The 10,675-nt window shown below is 39.8% G+C and overlaps 1 protein-coding gene and 1 long non-coding RNA gene across 2 annotated transcripts in view; one reads left to right on the plus strand and one right to left on the minus strand.

The window, feature by feature from the left end:
* Positions 1-7,119: 7,119 nt before the first annotated feature.
* On the minus strand, positions 7,120-10,626 carry LOC121014706 (uncharacterized). Its single transcript, XR_005783377.1, has 2 exons — positions 10,164-10,626; positions 7,120-9,925 (listed from the first exon to the last, which is right to left on the minus strand). It is a non-coding gene; the product is annotated as an uncharacterized LOC121014706 (long non-coding RNA).
* A 13-nt stretch (positions 10,627-10,639) lies between these two features.
* Positions 10,640-10,675, plus strand: part of LOC121014559 (translation initiation factor IF-2-like) — a 2,310-nt gene continuing 2,274 nt past the window's right edge. The window contains exon 1 of the mRNA XM_040450943.1: positions 10,640-10,643. Within this exon, the coding sequence (XP_040306877.1) occupies positions 10,640-10,643 (4 nt within the window). The remainder of the gene's footprint in view (positions 10,644-10,675) is intronic.

Here is a 10,675-nt window from a genome sequence, read left to right on the forward strand (position 1 = left end):
TTTTTTTTTTTTTTTTAATTTTTTTTTCAACGTTTTTATTTATTTTTGGGACAGAGAGAGACAGAGCATGAACGGGGGAGGGGCAGAGAGAGAGGGAGACACAGAATCGGAAGCAGGCTCCAGGCTCCGAGCCATCAGCCCAGAGCCTGACGCGGGGCTCGAACTCACGGACCGCGAGATCGTGACCTGGCTGAAGTCGGACGCTTAACCGACTGAGCCACCCAGGCGCCCCGCAGATGAATATTTCTAAAGGGTTGGAGGCTTTGCTTTCATTTAGAAACAAAAACAAAAACTACTTGTAGTTGTGTACATGGTAAAAATATTTTATGCTCTTTATACCTTATAGAGTGTGTTGGAGTCTTTTCTATGGCTCAATGTATGGCTAATTTTTATTACTGTTTCATGGGAGCCTGAGCAGAAGGTAGTCTTTTATTTTCAGAAGGAGAATTTAACAGATGTTTATTATTTCAAGCCTGTTAATTCTATTATTCAGGTCCTCAGTGTTTCTATTTTTCTGTCTGCTTGATTTGACAGGGACTGAACAAAGACATCTTAAACTTGGCATTTAAAATATAAAAGTAAAAATAAATAAATAAATAAAAGTAATGCTTTCTCATAAATAATTTTTTTTAACTCCAAATAGTAATCAAGGTACTTTCTTTCCTTCCCTCCCCCATTCTCAGTCCCACACCCCAATACAAATGCTGTTAACAGTTTCTGGTTTGAGTAGGTGTTGCAGAAATAGATAAATAAACTGTATGCTGCAATATGTATAAAATATATATGTTATAACGGATGTATATTATATGTCTTCAGAGCTATCTTTTCATTTTAAAGAACTGAAATTTTGCAGTCAAATGCTCATTCCATCTCTTTTCTTTCCTTCCTCCCTCCTCCTGAAAATGATATATATCATTCCATGATATTTGTACTTTTTTTAAAAAGTTTATTTATTTTGAGAGAGAAAGAAAGAGAGAATGAGAGAGAGAGGTGGGGAGGGGCAGAGAGAGAGGGAGAAAGACTGGCAGGCAGCTGATAGTGTCAAGCCCAAAGCGGGGCTCGAACCCACAAACCGTGAGATCATGACCTGAGCTGAAACTGAAACCAAGAGCTGGCCGCTTAACTGGCTGAGCCACCCAAGTGCCCCTGATTTTTGTACTTTTAATTCATATCTATATATTCATAAACAATACATGTTACATGTATGGATTCATATATATACTGTATATACACTATCAGATTGCTCTTCATTTGATGATTTGCCTTTTCACCCAACATCATTCTTTTGATATAAATTGATATACGTTGATGTAGTCATTCATTTTAGCTGCTGGACAAATTTGCATTGCCTACATAAAACTGATTTTATCCATTCACCTACTAAAGGACAGGCTACTTCTGCTTTTCTAGAAAGGTGTACTTCATACATGTCTGCTTATTTACAAGACAGACTGCTCTCTCAGAATGTGGACATCCTCAACTTTCTTAGCTAATGTCCTAAAAAATGTGCTTGCCAAAGTGGTTATTCAGTTACTCTTCAGGACACACTTTTAAAGATTTTTTTTTTAAGCTTATTTATTTTCAGAGAGACGGAGACAGCATGAGTAGGGGAGAGACAGACAGAGAGGGAGAGAGAGAGAGACAGAGAGAGAGAGAGAATCTTAAGCAGGCTCTGCACTGTCAGCACACAGCCCGATGCAGGGTTCGAACCCACAAACCCGTGAGATCATGACCTGAGCGGAGACTGAGAGTCAGAAGCTTAACCAGCTGAGCCACCTGGGCGCCCCTCTTCAGGATACATTTTATCGGGTGTTTAGCCTATGCCAGGTCTATTCTAAGCACTAGGGATATAGCAATAAAACAGAAGACACATTTCCTATTCTTCTCAGGTTTACATTCTAAACTGAAAAGATAGATAATAAATAAAAATATAAAACACCAGACGGCAACTAGGGTTTTGAAAAATTAAATAAAGTATAAGGGGTGGACAGAAAGCGGTTGGACTGGGGTGGGGTAGGTAAATATGGCTCTATTTTAAGCAGGGTAATTAGGGAAGACCTGTCCAATAAAGTGAAGTTTAAGTAAGAGCCTGAATGAAATGAGGGAGAGACCCGAGTGGGTATTTGGAGAATTGCATAGTCTAGGCTGGGATAATAGCAGGTGCAGACACTGAGTGAACAGCAGGAACAGTGGGAACCAGCCTGGTGTGTTCGAGGAACAGCAGGGAAATTGGTGTGGCAGCACAGGGGCAAATAACCGGGAGGTGGATCCAACAAGGCCAGTGTAAACTATGGTAAGGACTTGGATTTTTTTTTTTTTTTAATGAGTGGAATGGGAAGCCAGTAGAAGGTTTAAGGCAAAAAAGTGATGTGATCTGAGTTAGGTCCTCAAAGGGTGACCTTGGCTCTGGTGTTGAGCAGCAACCAGGAGACCGGTTAAAGACTGTCCTCATAATCCAGGTGACAGATGGGTATGAGTGACAGTTGTGGAGGTGATTCTGGATGTAGTTTGTTGTGAGAGCTGCCAGGATTTACTGATGACAGGATGTTGAGGGGAAAGAGAAAGAGGGCTTGGGGCTGCCTTGGATGTTTTAGTCTGGATCTGTAGAGGGAACAGAATTACCACTTAATGTGGGAAGAGCGGATTAGAGTCTTAAATTTGAGAAGCCTACTGGATATTGAGAGGAAGATAACAGTCCTTTTTGATCTTGCAGACAATCCAGGGATTGAGGCCTGAGCAAGTAGTGTTGCCATTGACTGGTTTTATGAATTTATATTTCCCACCTGCAGTGTGTAAGAGTTTCTGTGTTCTTCAACACTTCAACCCTTGATGTTATCAGATTTATTTTTGCAGTCTGATGGGTTTGGAATGGTCTCATTGTCATTTTAATTTGCATTATCCAGATTCCAGTGATAGAGCATCTTTCATTAGGGTTAGTGGCCACTTGTGTTTCCTCTTCTGTGAATTGTCTGCTTATCTTTTCTATTTTATGTATTGGTTTATAGGGACTCTTTATAAACTCTCAATATAAATCAATTGCATATATCTTCTGCTAGTCTGTGGCTTGTCTTTTCATTTTATTTCAAATTAGTTAGTCACTCAAACATTCTGTCTCAAATAACGTAAGAATCTTATTTCTATAACCCCCATAACCAATGAAGGAGTTAAAGCAATGAATGCTTTCTTCCATTTCTCCCCTTTCCATCTCTCAAATGTTTCTGTATGCTCATTTTTGTCCTAGTATATTATTATATTTATCGTATTATTACTTTTCACTGTCATACTTTTTTTTCAAGGTTTATAACATGTAAATTTTGTACCATCTCAATAATTCTTTCAGTTGACTCTTGGCCCTTCCATATTTATTTTGAACCACCCTTTAGTTGGTTACACTATTATATCATATAATTGCTTTGGGGACATGCGACTTCCCAAATCTCTACATATCTCTGCTGCATTTGAATGTGGATGACTACATGGTTGTGATCCTTAAGTCACATTCTTTTTTTTTTCTTCAAAACTCTTCTCAAGTCAATTAATGCTGACAAGAGTTCTGAGGTCAGTAGTGTTTTTCCTTTGGGTCAGAGGTCAGCAAACTTTTTCTGCAAAGGGCTGGATAGAAATTATTGTAGGCTTTGCAGGCCACATGGTCTCTATTGTGATTACTCAACTCTGCTATTACAGTGTTAAAGCAGCAATAGACATGTAAACAAAAGAGTGTGAATGTGTTCCCATAAAACTTTATTTACAAAAACGGGCAGCAGACTAGATTCTGTCTGTGTGCCATAGTTTGCCAAACCCCTGCTTTTAGATGATTCACTTCGACTTGCTTGTAGGTTGCTTTTATTATACTCAAAGTTTCATAACTTTCCCCAAGTAATTATTCTCTTTTAACAATTCTGGAAACACAGTAAGTCCTTTTAATCGTTGGAATTGCAAAAAAAAAAAAAAAAAAAAAGTTTTCTCACATCATTTAGAACAAAGACTAAGTTCCAAAGATCTTAAGAACACCATGGTCCTTAGGGAAAGAAGAGGTGACATACAGAATTATGGTCTTTTTCAGGCAACAATCCAGAAGTAGGCCATTTCAGGCCTGCTGCAATGTCTCTGCCATCTTCCACAGGTGACTTCCCTCTCTGGGTCAAAGGCATATGCTCCACTTTTCACTATCTCCAGGAGTGTTCCCAGATAAAATATAGGACACCCAGTTTAACTGGAACTTCAGATCAACAATGAATACTTTTTTTAGTATAAATATGTCTCATGCAGTAATTGAGATATACTTATACTAAAAATGTATTCATTGTTGGTCTGAAATTCCAGTTGAACTCGGCGCTCTATTTTTACTTGTTACATCTAGCAATCGTTACCTACAACCACCGGGAAGGGGAAGAAGGACTAAGAAGGCACCGATCCAAGCCTTCTAAAAGAAGACATCCAGGATAGCAGACACTCATTCCTTCCCACATTTCATTGCCTGGAGTTTAGACATATGGCCACACTTACTTAGAAGGAAGGCTGGGAAATACAGTCTAGTTTGTTGATCATGTGCTCAGCTAAAATGGTATTCTTACAGAAGAAGGTGAGAACAGATATTAGGGGACACTCAGCAGTCTCCCACATTATGTCTCTGAATACTTTGCGTTTCATTCATGGTAAACTCGTCGTTAGAGAATCAATTTCTCTGAATTTGATTCTTTTTGTCTTCCATATTTCTTATCACCTGTTGAATCATTTTAACCTTGTTGTCCTTTTCCTTTGTATTTATTGTACTTTTAGTCTGCCATCAGTCTCACTATTTTCTGCCAGATATCCCTTCTTTTTCTTCCTTATTTCTAATTCATTACTTCCACAATGGTATGATTTTTTTCCTTCTCAATGTCTTTCCTTAGCTCTTCCAACTCCTTTTATTAAATTTTTTTTTTTAACATTTATTTATTTTTGAGACAGAGAGAGACAGAGCATGAACGGGGGAGGGTCAGAGAGAGGGAGACACAGAATCTGAAGGAGGCTCCAGGCTCTGAGCTGTCAGCACAGAGCCCGACGCGGGGCTTGAACTCACGGACCGTGAGATCATGACCTGAGCTGAAGTCGGCAGCTTAACCGACTGAGCCACCCAGGCGCCCCTCAACTCCTTTTATATCTCATTTACTCTCTTGTATTTCACTTTTAGTATGTTTTATTTCCTTCAGGGTGTAAAACATTTATCTCCATTTTTTCCTGTTTATTGGGGTAAGTTGTCTTCTATAATATATCCTTTCTTTCTCATTTGATTAATATGCTCCTTTATTTCATCTTCTTGACCCCCCCCCATTTAAAAATGTTTTCATAAGGCTTTTGATTTGTTTCCCAACCATCTTTGATCAGGATTTGCTATCTAGATTTCTGTTTATAAAAAACAGAGTGGAGGAATTATTTTTTTAGTACCTTTGTCTTCCTGTTGGATCCAGCCAATGAGAAGCTTGGAAGAAAGCAAGAGGGTGGGTTTGTAAAATGGGATACAAGCATGGCCTCTCTCATGGCTGCAAAGTCTTTTTTTTTTTTTTTTTCCTTTTATGTTGCAATTTTTAAAAATTAAAATTTAATTGAAAAAATCTTTTAGGAGAAAAGTTAGGCAAGCCTGCATCTTTGCTCTTTAAGTCCAGATGTGAATTGCCACATACTATCCTGCAATCCTTTCCTATCTGAAGGAAGAACCCTTAGTTAGTTGACTTTTGGATTAGTAGGGAATGCAGGCAATTACAGGAATAGAGGAATGGAATCTGCAGTGCTAAAGAATATTCAAAGACACCCAGAGATTTAGTGAATCAAGTAATGGAGATGTTTTAAGATGTCTCTCCTACTTCGGCTCCCTGAAGATGAAAAGGGGAAGCTAGCTGATTTTTTTGCATTCCGTTGAAAAAGATTTAGTTGCTCTGGATTAGGTCTGTAGTATCAGAGTCAATTGCTAGCACAGTTTCTTAGTTACAATGGTTAGGACTTAGTATTCCATTCCAAGGTAATAAAAACATATTTCAATTTTCCAGTAACATGAGTTTCTACGCAGATTGCATGATATTTTCACACGATGTCCTAGATCATATGTATTTGGGTGGGTGGAAATATTTTAAGAACTTGTCTCATATTTTAAGGAAAATTGGAATGCTTATAAATGGAAATCAGGATTCCTAGGATAACATAAAAACTTGTAGATTTTTATGCTTATTTTTTTTAATTGAGAAATACAATCTTAATAATGCTGATAAATATGACTACCAAACAACTCAATTTTAATTGAGGAGATGCTGGTATAGAAAAATAATTTGAATCTAGAAGAAAATGTTTGATATATGATTATGGATAAGCTATGGGCTAATATTTTATAACTGACAACACGCAAGTGATACTCATTTCTGGCATGGTCTTGAGGCCAAAAAGCATCTCAGTCAACAGAAGTGAAGTAAAGAGATAAGATGTGGCATTTCTGGAAGTTGAGGGCCACACCAAGAGCTCCCTTAGTAGACACCTCTTGTGATTTATACTATTTTAAGCATATAAACACAGACATATATACACATATCTTCCTCCACTCTGGAGAGTTGTTGGTCAGCCAGGAATTTCTTGAGGTATAAATATTTCTGAATAACAGTGAAACAATCATCATTCCATTCTTGAATAATTTTGAAGTGATTTCTATGTGCAAAACTGCAGTAGGCATTATGGGGGCCTGAAGAGAAGTAAAAGCCCCAGGAATCTTCCCTACAGAAGTTTATAATGCAGATAGAAAAGGAGACAAAATTCAGTTACCGTTAAATAACAATAAAAGATCGTTTATGATAAAGGAGCTAATTAACAGCAACAAACAAACCAAAAAGAAAAACCCAAGGAGAGTACTAGTTTAGAGGAAAAAGAAACCACAAAGCTGAGGGCAGAGAAATTATTCAAAAATACCTATTGCGTGCGGCACTTTGCTAGGTACTGTATGCATTGAATTAAATAGTGTCTATCCTTTAGATTCGAAATTAGTAATTGATGATAGTAATCATGGGGCCAGAAATAATGTCATATATCTCGCCAATGAAGAACATTAAATTAGTAAATCATTTACATCACTAATGTAAAAGAGGTGATGACGGAAGAAGAATCTTAGAAATTATTTATTGTGGAAAATCACTCCCTTGTTTTGATTACAGTAGTGAATGCTTTGCTAGAGAGGTGGGCTTTCTGGAGCTATTCAGTTCAACATCAAAGGCCTTTTCAAGGAAATATTAGCAGGTAACGTATCTTTTTAGTATTGTATGAAAAAGAAGTCTACAGCATTGTCCTAAAACCAAAAAAAAAAAAAAAAAATGCTCACTCTTCTGAGAGCCATTGGTCTTAACTACCTCAGACACATAGTTTTGCAAATGCTTCATCCCAAATTACACATTTCATCTGTGGAATTCAATGGCAAACACTTGTGCCTCTTAGAATTGCCAGCTTCTATATTCAGAGTAGAAATCATCCATAGTTTATAACAGAATGACATTAGACCAGAGGTTAAGACACTTGGCTCTATTTCTGGCTTCGACATTTTTCCTTGATTGTGGTTCACCAAAACAATATTATTGTGTCATTAACAAAGTCAAAAGTTACATTTTAAGGATATAGTTCCCATATTTAAAAATGTCTTGCCTAGATTGTCAGAATTATAGTGTACAAGACCGTCTGGTAGTTATTATTAATATAGGTGTGGAAATTTCTAAGAAGCTAGATTATTAATTGGCTTTGCACAAAAGAGGAAAATATTAGCCTTCCAAAGTAAAACAAAGGTGGAATTACTGTTAGCTCTTGCTTATCCATTGTATTTAGGGTAAAGAAAACTATCAAGATATCAACTGTGAAACCCACAGTTAGTTCCAAATCTCCTTTCAGTTAGAGTGATCCCCAAACTCATTGTTTCACCAAATCTCTCACTGGAGCAGTTAACAAGTAGCCGCAGGATGGAAGTTTGTCTCCTTTTCCTTTCTCTTGCCCTCCCTCTGGTGGAGGTGTTAATGAGTGAAATGCCCAAGATGGGCAGCTGAAGGGAACTCCAAGGGTTTACATTCTCCACCAGTTACATTCTCCACCAGTTACACCTTTGGCATGGCGAATGACTGGCTGATGGCTGCCACTTTATAGACGCCCAGAGAGTGTCCACAGTGGTCTGCTTAGAATGCATCTAAATGAGAGCTCAAACAGTTAATAAAATACTATTATTGCTCATGCCTTCAAGAAAGGAATTGGCCTAATTTTTAACCGGGTTAAAATGTTCCTAATACATAACGACAAAATGTTATAAAGAGTAGGGTTCCCAGTCGGGGAGACAGGATAAACACCTGCTTTATAATAAGACAAATAATGTAATCAGAATAATGTTTTTACATTTTGAAAGTCCCTTCACACGTATTATGTCATTCGACACTCTCAACATCCCAGCTAGCTAGGAAAGGTGATGTCCTACTCGGAGGTCCCAGGAAAGGACTAGGACCCAGGTTTCCCAATACTGTCCCTGTCCATCCAGATAGCCTAACGCACAGATACATATGATAGCAATTTATCACAATGGTTCTCAAAAACATTCCCCAATTTTTAGAACATCATGATCATTCCTATCCTAACAGAAATAAGAAACATATAACAGTAACTTATCATAATGGCTCTTAAAAACATTCCCCAATACGGAACATCATAATCATGCCTAACCCAGAGGTGAGATTAAATTAGTTACCCACAAAGCACACTAATTAGCGCATAATAAGCTAAGTAAGCGTTAGTTAATATTGTTGTTATGATTATGAAAAACCATGTTGGAGTATCGTGTTGTAGTATAGTGTTGTGAGAAAAGCACGGACTCTGGAGCCCATCGCCTGGGCTTAATCCTGGCTCTGTCACACAGCTATCTCCTTACGTTGTGTGCAAAGCTCTTGAAGGAATACCCAGCACAGAGGCAGTGCTTTATAGACGGCAAGCACTCTTATTACTTGATAGCTCTAGTACTCAGACACATAAATAATAATCTGCCTTAAGTCACAAGGTAAATGATGGAGCAAGACTGTGATCTGGATGCTTCCATTTACCTCTTATAGAAATGTCTTTCTAGGTTATGTTATTTTTCCACACTTCCTAAAATGGGTTAACCTCCTTTTCATGTCTCCTTCCATGGCCAATATTTACTCTCCTTTACTAAACTGAAAATCTTTTTCAAAATCAACATTTGTGAAAATTTTCATTGCAAAAATCTTAACCCTAGATGTCCTCAGCGGTGAAGTACTCCATGCATGCACATTTGCATTTGTAAAGAGCTGTTTTGTGCTTGAAATTGTTTTCCCTTTCTGGACATATTCTATAAGCCCACTAGAGGTACGCTACTTGAACCCTGCATTTCTATTCACTTCTTGTTAATTTACTCAACAGTATCTAGAACTGGATACTGCTATAGCCCAGTGGGCTATTCAGTAAATTACCAAATGACTGGCAGGCATCCCCTCTATTTTATTCTTTTTTTTTTTTTCCTTTCTTTGTTATTGGCTGACTAGTTTTGTCAGGGGCTGTCACGAACATGCAAATTTCATGGCCATATAAAGATGATCCAGTCAAAGTCTTTCCTCTAATTGAGGCCGAGGATTTAGTTGTATATTCTAAATGTTTGTCACCGTCCACTCAGAGGAATATTAAAAACTAAGGCACAGGTATTCAGGCTCCAGGGAGTGGTGTCCCCCCCCACCTCCCATCCCGCCCAAATGAAGAAACAGGACCCCTGGCGGCGGGCAGGGAGCAGGGGATGGGGAGGCGTCTTAAAATCTCAGGGGATAGAGTGGTTAAGAAAGAAGGAAAAGGTAAGCAGATCACATAGCTTCTTGGTTTTGTTCTTTTCCCTCAGGATGGTGGTGGCAGCTGATCAGACACAATAGCTGGTGGTCCCCTGCCGGTGTGAGGATACAAATGACCCTCAACAGCACCAGCAGGAGGACTGGGAAAGGGAGAAGGGGTGTGTCTGGGAGGGGGCGAGGATGAGGGTGACAAGGTGACAAACGCCGCCACCTCAGCGGGCTACCCCACTCCAGCCGGACGGGGACTGGAGCCGGTGAGCCACCTCCCGGGGGGGGGGGGGGCGGTGGGGGGGTGGGAAGGGGAGACAGAGGGGCGGTGGCTTTTCCTACCGGGGGAGGGGCCAAGGGTGGAGGGAAGCCTGAGTCAGCAGCGCCTGATTGGCTCTTGTTTTCTCCTCGCGTCTCCCGATTGGGCCATTTGCAGCGGGAGATGTTGTGAGGCGCGGCGGGGCGGAGCCAGCCGCCTGCGGTCTGAGGCAGGCCCCGGAATTGGGTGGGGAGGGGCGGCGGTGGCGCTCGGTCCCCTGAGCGGCTCTGTCCTGTAGAGTGGAGCGGCGCAGCCACCTTTTCCTCAGTTCCGCTAGCCGCGCAGGCTTCATTCAGCTGTCTGCAGATTTAAGAAGGAAAAATAATTGAATGAACCACGCCTCGCTGCGACCCCCTTCCCCCAACAGGAGAAGCAATTTTGCTGTTGGGCGTGAAAAGGACACTCCCGTATTATCTTGAAGTCACACGTCGCATCTCTGGTTCTTTCCCCTCCCGCAGCAAAAAAAAAAAAAAAAGGGGGGGGGCAAAGATTCGCCAAGATGTGTTCCTCGCAGTCTGGGTGGGACCTGTGACCC

This window comes from Herpailurus yagouaroundi, unplaced genomic scaffold, assembly GCF_014898765.1.
Source record: "Herpailurus yagouaroundi ecotype Mexico unplaced genomic scaffold, PumYag 203, whole genome shotgun sequence".
NCBI lineage: Eukaryota > Metazoa > Chordata > Mammalia > Carnivora > Felidae > Herpailurus > Herpailurus yagouaroundi.